The sequence below is a fragment of the Geotrypetes seraphini genome, chromosome 7 (genome assembly GCF_902459505.1).
Source record: "Geotrypetes seraphini chromosome 7, aGeoSer1.1, whole genome shotgun sequence".
Lineage (NCBI taxonomy): Eukaryota > Metazoa > Chordata > Amphibia > Gymnophiona > Dermophiidae > Geotrypetes > Geotrypetes seraphini.
The window spans coordinates 104002873-104021504 of NC_047090.1; the positions used below are offsets into that span (position 1 = coordinate 104002873).

At 42.2% G+C, this 18632-nt stretch overlaps 1 protein-coding gene across 1 annotated transcript in view; it reads right to left on the bottom strand.

Moving 5' to 3' along the window:
• The window catches only part of CRIP1 (cysteine rich protein 1), a 42839-nt gene extending 25425 nt beyond the window's left edge, over positions 1 to 17414 (bottom strand). The window contains exon 1 of the mRNA XM_033952259.1: positions 17135 to 17414. Coding sequence (XP_033808150.1) covers positions 17135 to 17174 — 40 coding nt within the window. The 5' untranslated portion in view covers positions 17175 to 17414. The remainder of the gene's footprint in view (positions 1 to 17134) is intronic.
• Positions 17415 to 18632: the final 1218 nt, after the last annotated feature.

The window sequence follows — 18632 nt, forward strand, 5'->3', positions numbered from 1 at the left end:
TCTTATTAAAGAAATGACAATTTTGCATGAGGTAAAACTATAGCTTATAAATCTTTCCTTTACCAGTTAAAGGAAAGATTTATAAACTATAAAGAGTTTTACCTCATGAAAAATTGTCATTTCTTTAATAAGACATTAACTATTTTTTTCTGCGGCCCTCCAAGTACCTACAAATCCAAAATGTGGCCCTGCAAATGATTTGAGTTTGAGACCACTACCCTAGAGGAAAGGAGGGAGATATGATTCAGACATTCAAATACTTGAAAGGTATTAACGTAGAACAAAATCTTTTCCAGAGAAAGGAAAATGGTTAAACCAGAGGACATAATTTGAGGTTGAGGGGTGGTAGACTCAAGAACAATGTAAGGAAATTCTACTTTACAGAGAGGGTGGTGGATGCCTGGAATGTGCTCCCGAGAGAGGTGGTGGAGAGGAAAACATTGACAGAGTTCAAAGAAGCGTGGGATGAACACAGAGGATCTAGAATGAGAAAATAATAGTAAATATTGAACTAAGGCCAGTACTGGGCAGACTTGCACGATATGTCTGTATATGGCCTTTTGGTTGAGGATGGGCTGGAGTAAGCTTTGACGGAGACTTCAGTAATTGGAACCCAAGCACAGTACCAGGTAGAGCTTTGGATTCTTGCCCAGAAATAGCCAAGAAAAAAAAAAATTTAAATGAATCAGGTTGGGCAGACTGGATGGACCATTCGTGTCTTTATCTGCCATCATCTACTATGTTACTATGTTAGTGGTGTCCTGTCTGGGAGTGCCCACAGGAGTGAGCTCTGGATTCTTGAAAAAGCTTCAAGGCATAAAAAGAATGGTGCTTCCTTTAAGAAGTAGCATGGGACCTGTCAGGGAAGAGGGGGGCGGGGGTCATTGCTCTTTTAAGAAAAGGGGTATAAAACTAAGGAAAGCTCTGTACTAACTGAAGGGGAAAGAGGCAAGGAGGTGCAAATCATTTGCATGCAAACTCACCGGCTCAATCGCGCAGTGAGCGATTGAGTCGGTGAAGAGCCCTGACAGTAGTGACAGGAGAAGCAGCCTCCTGTCAAATTTGGCTTCTGCTTTTTTTTAATGGGACAGATGGTTCTGCGCGACTTAAATGCGCACCATCTGTCCTATTAACAAAAGCCGATGCCTGCTTGCCCCCCCTCCCCCCGAGCGACTGTTCCCCCGCTCGCTCGCCTGAAAAAACCGACAGGAGGGATGCCCACTCCCTCCTGCCATGACTCCCGCCGGCCCACCCACTTTCCTGGAAAAACCAGCATGCGGAATGCCCACTTCTTCCTGCCACCCGATGCTCCTCCCCCCCCCCCCAGTGCTGAACTTAAATATGGCAGAGGTCTGCCTATTCCCTCCTGCCATTGGCCCCAGCCCCGTGCCAAAATGGCAGGAGGGATGCCCACTCCATCCTGCCACAGCAATGCCCTCTCCCCTCCCTGGTGTCCATATCTTGCATTGGGAGCAGGAGGAACTGCAAACACCTCCTGCTCCTCCATCCTCCCCAGTGCATCATGTGATGCACAGGGAGGGGCCTAAGGCCCTGATTGGCTCAGCTTCATGCTCCTCATTTGGGAGGGGCCTGAGGCATCTGAGACAATCAGGGACTTCCTTAGGAAGGAGCCTAAGGAAGTCCCTGACTGGCCATTTGTGTAAAGCAGTTGGGTTTTAGGATAGTAAAACCCAATGCAAAATAGCCAAGCAAATGTTAGTGAATCAATCACTTGTCTAATTTGCATGGAGTTTTACAAACTTGCATGGTCAGATTGGAAAATGGCATGGCATTCCTCTTCCCTCCTCCCCCCCCCCCCCCATTCCTCTTCTTGCTGCATATGCCCCTTGCTTTTCCTCGTACCTTTTTTACTTCCACAGCGCGAGTTTGCTGCCTGCGTCGGCATCGGTGCTTTCTCTGACATCACTTCCGGGACCTGCACCTAGGAAGTGACATCAAAGGGTGAGCCAACACCGATGTGAGCATGCTGCTCACGCTGGAGAAGTTAAAAAGGGAAGGGGGCATGCGTGCAGCAGGGGGGGGGCGGGGGAGGGGCACCACCAGCCCCCTTGCTATGCCACTGGTCCATAGGTCATTATTGAGAAGGTTTGGGGAAATCCACTTCTTATTCCTAGGATAAGCAGCATAAAATCTGTTTTACTACTTGGGATCTAGCTAGGTACTTGGGACCTGGGTTGGCCACTGTTGGAAACAGGATTCTGGACTTGATGGAGCGTCGGTCAGTCCCAGTATGGCAATTCTTATGTTCTTAAATATCAGATATCTCTATAACAAGATAAATGAGAGCTTGAAGAGAAGAATAGGCAGCGGAGAGAGGAAAAAGGAAAATAGAAAGCTAAAATATGCCAGGAACCATGGCACTCCTGCAAGAGCACGAATCAACAATGCTTGCACATCAAAATAGTCTAAGAGGAAAATTGTTTCAATGCCTAAAAGCTTCCTTCATTGGCGTCATCTGTTAAGCATTATAATTCATTTCCAGATCTAGTCTAGGCATGTGCTGGGTTCATGCAATCTCATCTCTGTGTCTCCCAGACATACAAAGTATTTACTTTTTCACTGTTATACAGTATATGGAGTAGTTTTGTTTTGTTTTTTTAAATATAACCTTAATCTTCTTCGGATCTCCAAATTGCTTATTCAGTTTCTTATAGTAAGGTAATAGTCGTGCTGCATCTCTGACCTACGTAACTAGATCTCAGTATAATTTATGAACAATACTTTTTGGCACATGGACAATATAAAATCTCTGAAAGGATAAAAATACTATTATTTCCTACTGGAATTCACCAAAGCACAAGGAAATAGAGTGTAATTTCAGAACCAGTCACCTAGGGTTTCAAGGCACACAGCAAATATGTTGCACTTATTTTAGAAAGTCCACATATGTATCCCTCTGCCTCATAAAATTGCCTCCCCCAAAAAGCTCCAGCCCCAAAATTACAAGTGATGTGAGGCAGGGGTAACTTTGTATATTATGAATGTGCTAAACTTGTCCTGGGGGACCCCCCAGCCAGCCAGGTTTTCAAGATATCCCTAATGAATATGCATGAGGCAGATTTGCATATAATAGAGGTGACAGGCATTCAAATCTGCCTCATACATATTCATTAAAAAATTGTACTGGGCATCCCCTCTTGAAGCAAAAACAGTGAAATTCAAGTCAGGGGAAGTCCCTGAGTTTGTGTGTTGCATGTTTAAATTTTTTAAAAAAAGTGTTACTGTCCAGGTGGCAAGGCAAGCTGTGAAGTGGAAGAACTGCCAGTCACACTTTAAAGATAAGTGTATTGAGTGTGTATGTGTATGCCCAGTATGCATATATAAGAGATGGTGATAAAGACTGTAAAAGTGTGACAAGGTATAGGTCAGTGATCGGCAAACTGCATGCTCGCAAGCCGCATGCGGCTCTTTAGCCACTTGAGTGCGGCTCGTGGCTCGTCTCGAGCAGGGGTGCCCAACCTGCTTCTCTTCCCTTCTCACTGCCCTCCCCAAGCCACCGCCATTGGGGATCAGGCTGCCACCACCACCGGGGAATAGGCTGCCACCAAGTTCTGAGTTCTCCCTGCTTCCCTTCCCCTCGGGGCCGACCAACTCTGTCAGCGCTCCATCTCTTTGGAATAATATTCCGGTCCACTTACGGGAAGAATCAACTCCACCTTTTTAAGACGAATTTTAAAACATTTCTTTTTCTTGATGCTTTCGAGACCTAAATGCCCTTTTTAAGGCTAGTTTTATTCTACTTTTAGACACCCTCCCTTTTGTTTTTTCCCTATATGTTCTCTCTTTTTACTTGATAAATTGCAGTTCTACCCTTCTTCCCTTTTTTGTTTGTTTGTTTTTGTATTGTTTTTAATAATGGTTATTGTTTTAAAGGATATTTTGTTATTCCACATAGGTTTTTAAGATAATGTTCACCGCCTAGAAGGCCGATTGGGCGGTTTATAAAATTTTTAAATAAACTTGAAACTTAAAAGATCTAAACCAGTGATTCTTATCTTTTTTTGAGTCACGGACCCCCTTTATGAATCTGATGAAAGCTATGGGACCCCCTTCCCCAGAAATATTCTCACAAACACAACTTTGCATGCAAAGACTATAATATACTTTCTAAAAACAATCTAAAAAAAACAACAAAACACCACTCCTTTTTATATGCAAAAACTAATGGCCACTCATTATAATTATGAAATACAATCCTCATGTGCAAATTGATTGTGGCGGAAACTACCATTCTAGGATTTAAGGGCAAGTTGGACGCACATCTTCTTGCAAGACACATTGAGGGATACGAGTGACCAAGGTCCTCGTCGGGGAACACCTAGCTGAGCCTCCGCGAGTGCAGCCCACCGGACTAGATGGACCCATGGTCTGATCCGGTGCGGGCATTTCTTATGTTCTTATGTAAATTAAAACAGATCTACTACATGTTTTATGACCATTATTACTACTACTACATCTACTCTCTCGATATCTGTGAGAAAAATCAACAGTACCTGGCTGTATAGTAAATATAAATGTTAATTTTTATCTGACCCCCCACAGACTCCCTGAAACCCATCCATGGACCCCCTAGCGGTCCACGAACCCCTGATCTAAACATTTGCTCAGGAGGAAAGGAGAAATAGGGAAGATATTATAGATGTTTACTTTGGCAGTATAAATGGAAAGGATGTTCTGGAAGGAAGGGGCCTAGGATGAAGATTAAAAGGAATAGTTTCAGAAGTAGCTAAGGAAGTACTGTATTTCTCTACAGAAAGAATGGTGAATGCATGGAACAGCGTCACAGTGGAGATGGTAAAGATGAGGATAGTATCTGAAGTCAAGAAAGCATGGAACAAGTACAGAGGATTTCTAAAGGAGAGGAAGGGACTGTAGTGCTTTGAAGCTAGTATAGAAAATCAGGCTTGATAGGTCTTTATCTGCTATTACATTCTATTTCTCTGTGTTTGTATTTAACTTGAATATTGTTTTCTCAGTTTTGGGTTGATAATTTAGATACTGTGAAGGATGTGATGTTATCAGATTAAGCAGACAAGCAATTTTATTATACTACCAGATCCATCCCAAAGCTGAAATATCTTTCCCCTCGTTAAAAGGCACTATCTATGCTGGAAAATTAGGGAGATCTCTTTTCTTCAAAATCACTGAGCTTTGGAATAACCTTCCTGCCCTGCTGCTCCTTCCAATTATTCCGAAAGCATCCGAAAGCTTGGCTATTCTCAAACATGTAAATCTCGCAAACCTCTTTATAATCACTAATTCTTATTATGTTTTTCCTACCTTATATTAAAGTTCCTGTAAAGCGTGCTGAGCTCTATCTTTATAGAGAGGATGCGATATATAAACTTAAGGTTTAGTTTAGTTTATAAAATATTTTGAAATATAAATAAATAAAAGAATATATATATATATAAAAAATACTTATAATCTATATCTAAGTTGTGCTTGTTGAAGCTGGAAATCAAGTTTATCAAGTTTATTAAGCTTATTATGAAATTTGATTTATCGCCTATTCCAAATTCTAAGTGATGTACAATTAATAAAAATTACAGAGTTGGGGGGAAACAGACATAACTAACAAAAGCTAATTCTACTAAACATATTAAAATTCAGCATATGCATACAGAGTCAAACAAAAGGAAAGTTAGAGAAGAAATACAATTTGGTTGTAAAAGAAACAATTAAGGTAAAAAAAAACAAAAACAAAACATTGGGAAAGGGAAGAGACAAATTATCAGAACATTATGGATAAATTAAAAGGCATAAGCAATTCATTTAATCCTTGAATGCGTCTTTAAAAAGAAAACCCTTGAGTTTGCTCTTAAATTTTTCCAAAATCCTTTCTTCTCTTAAATAAATTGGAAGGGCATTCCAAGCTTGAGGAGCCGTGACTGAGAAGATAGATTGCCGCCGTGTATTAATAAATTTTAAAGAGGGAATGACCAATAAATGTTGGTCATTCGACCTTAGTAATCTGGATGAAGTATAAGGAATTAAAACTTTATAAGTAAAAGCTGGAAATTTAAATGTCAAAGACTTAAAAGTAAGCAAGCATAATTTGTGGGTGTTCAAGTGGACCTACCCACCCCTGCAAGTGAAGGACAGAAATGTGCCGGATATAGCAAGTTAGAACTGTTGCTGAAAAGCTGGGCAACAAGTGAGTTGCCCCTCCTCTACCTTAGAGATCCTCCAAACTTGTCTCAAGCTTTCTTGAATTCAGATACATTTTTTTTGTCTCCACCACTTTCACTGAAAGGTTTTGGTGAAAAAGTCTTTCTTTGGATTATTCCTCACGTCTTAACAGTACAGTACAGGGATTCAAACAGGTATTGGACGGATTCCTGAGGGACAAGGGGATCGTGGGGTACTGAGGGTACTGAGGGAGGTGCTGGGGTGTTGCATAAGTATAGACAGCTCACCAGGTCGTGCAGGTGCAAGGCCGGAGGGTTAGGACTTTGATGGGAAGATAGGACTTCGATGAGAAACCTAGGGGGCAAGGGGGCCCCTTCTGGTGATTCTGTTGGGCCGCTGCGGGGGCGGACTGCTGGGCGGGAAGGACCTGTGGTCTGACCCGGCAGAGGCACTGCTTATGTTCTTATGTTCTTATCCCATGCCCTCTCACTCTGGAGTTTCCTTTCAGTTCAAAGAGACTCGCCTTATGTGCATTAATGCCACATAGATATTATATTTATTTATTTATTTCAATTTCTATCCCGTTGTCCCCAAAAAGCTCAGAACAGGTTACAGGTTTAAATGTCTATCATATGTCCCCTCTTCTCCAAAGTAAACATATTGAGGTCTTTAAGTCTGTCCCCATACGCCTTATGACGTAGATCAGTGTTTTTCAATCTTTTTACACCTATGGACCGACAGAAATAAAAGAATTATTCTGTGGACCGACATCGGTCCGTGGACCGGCGGTTGAAGAACACTGGGTTAAGTCGTGGGCCGGACCCTGCCCATCTCTACCCAATCTCCACCCCAGACCCTGCCCCCATAATAGTACTAATTGCACCTTGCACGTCCCGCGCCTCATCTGGAAGCCTTCCCTCTGACGTTGCAACGTCAGAGAGAAGGCTTCCGGTTCAGGCGCAGGATGCCAGGAGGAGCCGCTGCCCGTGGCTTTGTGCACTGAATCAGTTAGGAAGAGGGAGCTGGCTCGAAGATAACGCCGCATCGATCGCACCGTGGACCGGCGGTTGAAGAACACTGTTTTGGGCCTGATGCACGTGCTGGCCCTGTGGACCGGCAGGACATTTCTGTGGACCGGCACTGGTCCATGGACCGGTGGTTGAAGAACACTGATGTAGACAATTGACCATTTCAGTAGCCTTCCTCTGGACTGACTCCATCCTGTTTATATCTTTTTGAAGATGTGGTGTCTAGAACTGTACACAAATGAGGACTCACCAGTCATACAGGGACATCAAAACCTCCTTTTTCCTAATGGCTATTCATCTCCCTATGCGCCCAAACATCTTTCTACCTTTCACCATCACCTTTTCAACCTGTTTGGCCAACTTACATACTATCACACCCAAGTCCTGCTCCTCTTTCATGCACAAAAGCTCTTCACCCCCTAAACTGTACTGTTCCCTCAGGTTTTTGCAGTCCAAATGCATGACCTTGCATTTCTTAACATTAAATCTTAGCGGCCAAATTGTAATGATCTTGAAACCCTTTTCAACAAACCCTTCTACACTGCTCCCATCCTGGCAAAACGTTTTCCAGGTTAAATGCATATAGGAAAATGGGAGGGGGGTTCCCTTTGGCATATAGCTGCAGGGTAATTAATGACTGCTTTTATAAATCTTTATTCATTTTAATAACCAACATCAAGTGCAACAATTTATCAAACATTTTACAAAATAAACAGCACTTAATTCCATCAATTAATATAATAAGTACATATTCCTTCCCCATCCACCCTTTCACCCACCCACCCACCCACCCTTTCATACAGCATAAAAACAATCAAGAGTAATACAAATGACAATTTAAAAATGAATTAAGTGCCCACCCACCCATCCTGGACGTGTATAATCAAAGGGCTAAAACCAATAATCAATCTTTACAAAATTTTGTCAATGGGTCCCAAACCTCCTTGAATTTCTTATAATGTCCCAATTGTATTGCACTCATATGTTCAAATTTATAAGTTTGGCACAAGGATTCCCACCCAAAACTATAATTTAACCTATCTCAAGTTTTCCAATTTTTCAAAATAAGCTGTATGGTAACTCCCGTCATAATGAGTAGTCTATTATTATATGGAGTTATTAGACTCTTGGTCCTCAATAACGTACTAAACAGCACTACGTCGTACGTCAATGGCAATGGAACTTTCAGTATTCTATTTATTTGACCCCCAAATGGATCGCCAAAATTTAAGTCTCAAGGGACAAAAAGAAGAGCAGATGATCCAATGTCCCTATATCGAGATGACAGTGCCAGCATCTATTTGACTTAGAACTATCTGATTTTTGTAAACTAACAGGGGTCCAAAAACTCCTATGCAACAACAACAAAAAAAAAACATGTTTGTCTCATAGACGCTGACACTGTACATCTCATCCTCCAAGTCCAAATCCGTGGCCATTGAGCAGCAGAAATTTACTGCTTTGTCTCAATGTTCCAAATATCTTTTAGGCTAGTTTTTGGTTTTTTATTCAAAAATTCAGATATTAATTTATACCACTTGGCCGCCTGATGCCCCAGCAAATCTGTCTGGAAGCACAGGCTCGGCAAGCTATACTGAGTTTTCAAGTTTCACCAATCAGAGAACCCTTTCTGAATGGCCTGCTTCAACTGCAACCACTTATATATTTGAGACTTTGCAATACCAAATGTTTGTTGCAGTCGTGAAAAGTCAAAGAGCTTTTAAATATAGTCTGGTAATGGTTTCTGCATTTGTCCTGAAACCATTTGAGTATGCAAACCTGGTGGTACTTTTGAGCATCCGCCCCAAAGTGTTGATGGATTGGGAAGGGAACAAAAAGACTTAAGAGCAGGGACATGGAAAGTGCCTTAGAAAGAAAGAGAGGCTTCCTGAGGAAGAAAGTATGTGGGGGTGGAAGTATGAAATAGAAAGTGTCCGGGGTTGATGGAAGGAGAGCAAAGGTCACAAAATGTTGTGTGCGTGTCTACCACTAAATATACAGTACTGTATAGGTACTCTGCATCAGTTTCATAGGTTTGTCTTCAGATTCAGAAAAAAAAAATAAAAAAAGCCTACAAAAGGGTGTTGAAAAGTTCTCAGCCCAACCAACCAACATCCTAAATTCTGAGCATTATGTATTGTATGGAAACAATCATGTTAACTTCAATTTTCTTCTGTTGGAACAATAAAAGATATCCCAGCCTCTTGTTGTATCCAGTTGTTCCTAATACAAATGCTACAAAAAAAACTTTTACCCAACAAGTTTAAGACTGCCGAGTAGGTATTGCACTATTTATTGTACACTATTCTGTATGGTAAAACTTTATTTTCTTTTGCACATGCAGGAGCATCACTTACTACTAATTGGTTACTTTGTAATAGAGAATGACCTGGGGACAAATTTTCCCCATCCCCGCAGGAACTCATTTTCCTGTCCTGTCCCTGCAAGTTCTTTTCCTGTCCCTGCCTGATTCCTGAAAGCTCTGTTCTCATCTGCACAAGCTTCAAACACTTTAAAATCATAAGTAGCAACATGCTAGAGCTCAGATCGTGATGTCATAATGCCTCTTTCCACCAATGCCTAAGCTCTGTCCTCATCTGCACAAGCCTCAAACACTTTAAAATCACAAGTAGCAACATTCTAGAGCTCAGATTGTGATGTCATAATGCCTCTTTCCACCAATGCCTAAGCTCTGTCCTCATCTGCACAAGCCTCAAACACTTTAAAATCACAAGTAGCAACATTCTAGAGCTCAGATTGTGATGTCATAATGCCTCATTCCACCAATGCCTAAGCTATGTCCTCATCTGCACAAGCCTCAAACACTTTAAAATCACAAGTAGCAACATTCTAGAGCTCAGATTGTGATGTCATAATGCCTCATTCCACCAATGCCTAAGCTATGTCCTCATCTGCACAAGCCTCAAACACTTTAAAATCATAAGTAGCAACATTCTAGAGCTCAGATTGTGATGTCATAATGCCTCTTTCCACCAATGCCTAAGCTCTGTCCTCATCTGCACAAGCCTCAAACACTTTAAAATCACAAGTAGCAACATTCTAGAGCTCAGATTGTGATGTCATAATGCCTCATTCCACCAATGCCTAAGCTATGTCCTCATCTGCACAAGCCTCAAACACTTTAAAATCACAAGTAGCAACATTCTAGAGCTCAGATTGTGATGTCATAATGCCTCATTCCACCAATGCCTAAGCTATGTCCTCATCTGCACAAGCCTCAAACACTTTAAAATCACAAGTAGCAACATTCTAGAGCTCAGATTGTGATGTCATAATGCCTCTTTCCACCAATGCCTAAGCTCTGTCCTCATCTGCACAAGCCTCAAACACTTTAAAATCACAAGTAGCAACATTCTAGAGCTCAGATTGTGATGTCATAATGCCTCATTCCACCAATGCCTAAGCTATGTCCTCATCTGCACAAGCCTCAAACACTTTAAAATCACAAGTAGCAACATTCTAGAGCTCAGATTGTGATGTCATAATGCCTCATTCCACCAATGCCTAAGCTATGTCCTCATCTGCACAAGCCTCAAACACTTTAAAATCACAAGTAGCAACATTCTAGAGCTCAGATTGTGATGTCATAATGCCTCATTCCACCAATGCCTAAGCTATGTCCTCATCTGCACAAGCCTCAAACACTTTAAAATCATAAGTGTTCGAGACTTGTGCAGTTAAGGCAGAACTTACAGGAATGGGACAGGGAGTGCAATAAAACTCACGGGGACTGGAAAATTGAGTTCCTACGTGGATAGGAACAAATTTGTCATTCTCTACTTTGTAATTCAACAGTAACGTGTTGTTGCTTTTTTGATAATTCCATTCAGTTGATTCTTGGAAGAAACCTAAACCTTTGGCAAAGCTGCTTAACGTACATAATTTTTATGTTGTCTGGAAAAAGCGTTTAGTACAGAACACTTGGCAACAATTTCAAAAAGATGCATAGGTTTTAAAAGGCTAAATTCTTCCATCTTCACAACACATATTTTGCTGTGTTTTAGAGATGTGCATTCATAAGTGCACCTTTACCCCTCTTCAATTAAACTGCGTTAGCAGTTTGTAGCGCAGAGAGCCGCGCTGAATGGCCTGCGCTGCTCCCGACGCTCATAGAGTTTCTATGAGCGTCGTCGGGAGCAGCGCAACTCTGAGCTACAAACTGCTAACGCAGTTTAATAGAAGAGGGGGTTAGTTTGTTAGCATACCTTAGATTTAGTCTGTCCTAAATTGACAAAAGCTAAAACTCAAATTGTGTAGAATTAATGAAAGATAAAATATGCTGAAATGTGTGTGAAATGAACTAAAAAATGCCTGAAAACTGATAAGAAAGGCCAAACAAACTCAAAGTGAACCCAAATTTTTTTTTCCTCTCTGCATCCCTAGCTGGCATCTTATCCCATAATGCAATTTACTTTTTTTGTCTTACAACTTTCCAGTAGAATATCTGAAAACCAAAAGGCATAAACTTATGTATGTACTAGTGGACTTTGTATGCAGTCTATTACACGATCAATCCTCTTAAGCAAGTCCACACCTTGCAGGCCAAAACTCAAACAATTAAGAACAGAGACAAACTAATAGTACTGTTTGAGTTAAAGATCAAATATTTGCTTAGGGTAAAGCTACTGTGAATTTGATTTGCTGAGAGTGCTACATTATGGTGACATAACTGAATTCTCATATAAATCAAGGATGTGGCATCAACAGTTTCTCTTCCTCATCCCCTCAACTTTATTTATTCAATTTCCTATACTGTTCTCCCAGGGGAGCTCAGAAGGGATTATATAAATTTATTCAGGTACTCAAGCATTTTTCCCTGTCTGTCCCTGTGGATTCACAATCTATATAATGTACCTGGGCCAATGGGGGGATTAAGTGACTTGTCTAGGGTCATAAGGAACAGTGTGGGTTTGAACTCACAATCTCAGGGGGCTGAAGCTGTTGCATTAACCACTGCACCACACTCAGAGAACCAAATGATGTTAAGAGACAGATACATTTATTAACTGAAATATTTTGGAGGGAACTAAAGTCAAGCAGCATTACGTGGACACCTCAAAGTATATCTGAGGCATTTTAAAACATGTGATCTCTTCATATTTTCTTGTGAACATATGATGTCTCTGAAGGCCACAGAAAATATGAATCTCTTTATTTACGCATCGGTGTGACAAGCCGATTAGCACCGATAATTGGCAATTTATAAATAATAATTGGCACTAATTAGAAGTTATGTGCACAACTTTCTAAGCGCATTTATAAAGTGGTGTGTAAAAATTCTAGAGCGCTGATCTCAAAAGGGGGCGTGACCAGGGGGAGGAGCATGGGCGGGTACTGAGCATTCCTAAAAATTAGATGCTCTTATGGAATACGCCTGATCTGCATACAAATTAGGCGCAGGTATTTAAGTCTGGTTTTCATTGGCCTAAATGGGTACACCTAAATGATAGTCACTTGGATGGGGACCACACATGATTCTATAAAGTGTGCCTAATTTTGGAGGTGTTTTATGGAAGTGTCATCCTTACGGGAACTGATTTTTTTTAGTCGCTAACTGTATAGAAAGATGCTGAGAATGCATGAGATCTATGTGCATGCACTGCTCTCAATGCATATTCATTGGGGAAATCCTGAAAACCCGACTGGATTCGTCCCTCAAGGAGGGACTTTGGAGACCCCTGATCTAATGGTTTAGCAGTCAGGGGTAGGGAACTCTGGTCCTCGAGAGCTGTATTCCAGTTGGGTTTTCAGGATTTCCCCAATGAATATGCATGAGATCTATTTGCATGCACTGCTTTCAATGCATATTCATTGGGGAAATCCTGAAAACCCGACTGGATTCGGCCTTCAAGGAGGGACTTTGACCCCTGATCTAATGGTTTAGCAGTCAGGGGTAGGGAACACCGGTCCTCGAGAGCCGTATTCCAGTCGGGTTTTCAGGATTTCCCCAATGAATATGCATGAGATCTATTTGCATGCACTGCTTTCAATGCATATTCATTGGGGAAATCCTGAAAACCCGACTGCATTCGGCCTTCAAGGAGGGACTTTGGAGACCCCTGATCTAATGGTTTAGCAGTCAGGGGTAGGGAACTCTGGTCCTCGAGAGCCGTATTTCAGTCGGGTTTTCAGGACTTCCCCAATGAATATGCATGAGATCTATTTGCATGCACTGCTTTCAATGCATATTCATTGGGGAAATTCTGAAAACCTGACTGGATTCGGCCTTCAAGGAGGGACTTTGGAGACCCCTGATCTAATGGTTTAGCAGTCAGGGGTAGGGAACTCTGGTCCTCGAGAGCCGTATTTCAGTCGGGTTTTCAGGACTTCCCCAATGAATATGCATGAGATCTATTTGCATGCACTGCTTTCAATGCATATTCATTGGGGAAATTCTGAAAACCTGACTGGATTCGGCCTTCAAGGAGGGACTTTGGAGACCCCTGATCTAATGGTTTAGAAGTCAGGTGTAGGTAACTCTAGTCCTCGAGAGCCGTATTCCAGTCAGGTTTTTAGGATTTCCCCAATGAATATGCATGAGATCTATTTGCATGCACTGCTTTCAATGCATATTCATTAGGGAAATCCTGAAAACCCGACTGGAATACGGCTCTCGAGGACCGGAGTTCCCTACCCCTTTAGCTCAAGAAGTTAATTCATTTCTAGATGTATATTATTAATGGAAGTCGAGGGGGTTCTACCTATTACACTTTAGTTTAAAGCAATAATGCTGGCAAAAAGAAAAATAAATTAAGGGGCTGACTGCTGCGAGCTGAATTTGGCCCAAATAACCCAGGTATTGGCAGTGAATGGATGTTACCTGGTATGGCCGATATATTCAGTGCCAATACCTAGACATCTCCCTTTGGGCACAGTAAGAAAAGCAGCGCCTGCCAACTATGCCCAGTTAGCTAACCAAGTACATCACTGAGGGCTCCTTTTACGAAGGTGCGCTAGCGTTTTTAGCGCACGCACCGGATTAGCGTGCACTGTAGTGCGCGCTAGCCGAAAAACTACTGCCTGCTCAAGAGGAGGCGGTAGAAGCTAGCGCGCGCGCTATTCCGTGCATTAAGGCCCTGACGCACCTTCGTAAAAGGAGCCCTGAATATCTGCGGTGCCTAAATAATTTTCAAATCTGTCCTGACTTTGTCCTCAGACATCCCCAGCCCTAACCCAAAAGTGCCATGGCAGACAATGCTAATGTTCAGCGGCACTCTCCGGTTAATGGCTGAAATGGCAAACACGATTTAACCCCTTAGTTGCCAGTTCAATAAAATCATTGACATTCACGTTTTCTGATTGTTACCTTATTTTCTGATAGGAAATGATAAGAGTTTTCCTTCTGCTTAACTAGACCCACTAAGTAAGTCAATCCTTCTGGAAACAATCAAGTAGGGATCCACTTTGCTAAACACAAGGCATGAACATAGCATAAACGCAGGTGAAAATACTTAAAAACAATAGAAACATGGAAACAGAGAAAATGACGGCAGAGAAAGACCATGTGGCAGGGGTATTAAATCTCGATCCTCAAGTCCACAACCTGATTAGGTTTTCAGGATTTCCATAATGAATACACATGCGATCTATTTGCATATACTGCCTCCATTGTATGCAAATAGATGTTATGCATATTTGTTGTAGAAATCCTGAAAACCCCACTGGGTTGCAACCTTGAGGACTGAGATTGAATACCTACCATATAGCCTATCTTGTATGCCCACCCATGCTATCTACTGTACTTATAACCAGCCCTTCCAATGATTGTGAGTCTATCAGATCAGCTTCTACTTTGCAAGCTAGTTGGAGATGAGAATAGAACCAGCTTCACCCAACAGCACCAACAGCACCATCAGCACCATCTTTTTGGTAAGAAAATATCTGTTTTGGCTCTAGTAGAGACTGCATGCTAGGGACGGGCCTGGCCCACCCAATTTGGTCTCAGGCCTACCCACCAAGCAGTCACAAGCTGCCTGCAGCAGTTCCTACAAGCTGCTTGTGGCTAACCTGGTAACCTTCCATCTAATGTGTTTGCACTTTGTGTCAGAAGGAAGGCTTCTGGGTCATCCACCGGCAGCATACAAGAACTGTTGTCGTGACCTGAAGGGAAACAAATGCTGCATGAGCTGGGGGGGATGGGAAGGAAGGAAAGAGAAATCCTGTATAGGCTGGGGGAATGAGAAGGGAGGGAAAGAGAGATGCTGCATGGGGTGGGAAGGGAGAGAAAGAGATGCTGCATGGGCTGGGGAAAAAGGAAGGGAGGGAAGGAGAGAGGCTGCACAGGCTGGGGGGAAGGGAGGGAAAGAGAGAGGCTCACTCACATTGGGCTCAGGCCTGCCCAAAATTGGCTGTCTGGGCTGAACGCCATACCTCTCAAGCACAGAACTAAGCTTCACTACAATGGTTGGATGAAAAAAGAGGCAATAAAGTTGGGGAAAACTCCAGATAATAGAAACAAAACACCTAGGCAAGCACATATACACAAAAGAAAACTGTAACCAATTACAATTAAAAAAATGCAATTTTATTTAACAAATATTCATGATATATGAACAACAGGAAAAAAAAAGAGAAGGGAGTACAATAAGTACTGGAGCACTCCAAAAAAACTTAGGCAAGTAAGTAGTTTGAGCAAAATAAATATTTCTGTTTCTAAAACATCAGAAAATCCTCACTGTTCAGGTGGCCAACTACTGGAGCAGGAAACTGTTACTGTGCAATTAGTAACTGCGGCTGAAGGAAGACTGCAAGATTTCTTACAGCCCTGCCCCACCCAGTTAGATACAGTCATAACCTGCACATATTCTGACTTGCCATTCCAGACACTGCACGCATGGAAAACATTCAGCTGTGATCATCCCAGAACCTGACTCCCTCCATTGCCTCCTCTGCAGATCTCAGATAAATGTGAGCAATACCCTACTAATGACTGCCTTTTTGCCAAACGAATCTGGGTCAATTTTACTCTACAAAGCCAAGTTGCTTACAAAACCTAAGTGGCCCTGTAATGATTTTATGCAGTCCAGATTCTTAACTAAAAGTGTTTTTAGTGTGATGTTATTATCTACAGAACTTGTGATTCTGCCTGAGCTGTTGAACCTGACAGCACTACCCAAAAAAACCGTGAAGACGGCAGATATGCTCAGTGAGTAGAGAATGACAACCGGGACAAATTTTTCCCCATCCCTCCCCTCGAGTTTTCACGCTGTCTCTGTCCCTTCCCCATTCCTGTAAGCTCTGCCTTAACTGCACAATCCCACACTTATGATTTTTAAAGTGTTTGAGAGCTTGCAGGAATGAGGCAGGGAACAGGAAAAGCACTCGCCGGGACGGACGGGAAAATGAGTTCCCGCGGGGACGGGGAAAAATTTGTCCCCACGCCATTCTCTACTTTGCAGTACAAAGTTCCTTTCAGTTTTTCTAATCATTTCTACAAGTGAATTCACTCATACCTGAAAAGATTCAGTATACAAACTATAGAGTTAGAATTAGGAGATATATTAAGGGGTCCTTTTATCAAGCTGCGGTAGGGGTTTAACGAGCGTAATACCGCGCGCTAAACCGTCTGCTGCGCTAGCCGCTAACGCCTGCATTGAGCAGGCGTTAGTTTTTTAGCCAGCCATGGGGGTTAGCGTGTGATAAAATGTCCAACACGCTAACCCTGCTAGTGTGGCTTGATGAAAGGACCCCTAAGAGATGTTAAAGTATAAAATATATGTATTTTATATTACACTTATTCTGAGTTTAAAAATGAATAAAGATTAAAAAAAAAAAAAAAAAGATTCAGTAGCTGCATACAGCACAACTTGGGTGCTTTTGTCAATTATACATGACTCAGAGAAAAAAAATACAGCTCTTTTTTTTAAAAAAAATATCTCTATGCTATTAGTACCATTTCTGAAAGTAAAGGTAAAGAAAGATGTGAGCCTTACCAAAGTATACTTCTTTCTGGCATTTGGGACACTTGGGCATGTTGCACTGTGGGTCGTGTGAGCTCCTGCTACTGAGGTACGAGACGTCCAGGAAGTGGAGTGAGCTTTGCTCCTCTGTCAGCTTGCCTGTCAGTATGTTTCACAGTCCTCCCCCTGGGCAAGGGAGGAGCACGGTTGCCCTTGTTGCACAGCCTCTAAGAGGAGAAGGATTTACACTTTAGCAAGGCATAAAGGAAAGGGTGAGGTCGGAGATCTGTGCTCGTGCATGCATCCCAACCTACTCCCTCCCCCCCCAAAGGTGGGACTGACAGGAGATGTGGTGAAGGAAAATGAAGTGATGCATTATGTCCAGGTCACCTGAACTGAGATTAATCTGTAGTCACGGGGACAGAGTGATGCAGCTTGTCAGGCACTGTTAACCGTCCCAGGCCTGCCAGAAAAATCACAGGACTGTTATGAGCACCGCACCCAAAAGAGTAAGCAATTCGAAGGGGTGGACCAGAATAAATGCTTTTGTTTCCATGTCTTTACTCCTTTAGACGTTTCAGTATTTTAGCACAATCAGAAGCCTGTACTCATCTGGACCGTTCTTTCACTTTATGTAAATTTTGCTTACTAGAAGGCTTTTCTCTGATTGACAAAATCATAATATCCCCTGTGTAATAGTTTTTTGTTGTTCTTGTTTGCTTGTTAATAAGGCGTTTGAGAAAATAAAACCACTGTATTTAGTACAGCTCTTAATTATTCAAAGTTATTGTTAAAAAACAGTATAGGGTGTTGAATGTTAAACTTACAGACCACAGACTTAGCCACAGCCTCAAAGGCTCCCTCTACTTCCTCCTAAGGGTGTGGTCCCCTCAGCCCACTTCTAGTGAGCTTTCAAAAATGAAGGCAGATAAAGAACATCTGGCCTATCTAGTCTTTCTAACCATGCCGCCTACTATCCCCTCCTCTCTCTTAGAGATCCAACCTACTTATCCTAAACTTCCTTAAATTCAAATATGTTTCTCCTAGGACAAGCAGGATGAGTCAGCCACATATGGGTGTTGTCCCAACAGCTCCCAATTTGCGGATAAGTTCTCCAATAGCTCAGAGAGATTTTTTCTTTCTCTGAGCACATGCAGTGCCCAGGCCCCACTGGGCATGCCTGAGCCCTACCCATTTCCCCCTGCTTCCCCCCTACTCTGCCAGAGTGTTTTTTTCGGATCCATGTTTGTCTATGAACCACAATAATATGGATATCCATGTTTCAAAAGTGAGCTCCTTTAGTTCTGGGTGGAACATCTTGTTCCTCTGTTTGAAGAGAGTTCTAAATCTGTCTTTGATGGTGTGCATTGAGCGTACTTGATTTCTGTACAGGAAATAGCATCCTTCACACTCCCTGTATTGAGCAGTGTATCTTGCATTAGTAAACGAGCATGAATATGGTACTTTAATGCTAATGTTCATACATCGAAAACAGGATAATCCTGTTTTCATTTAGGCATCATCACCCCTA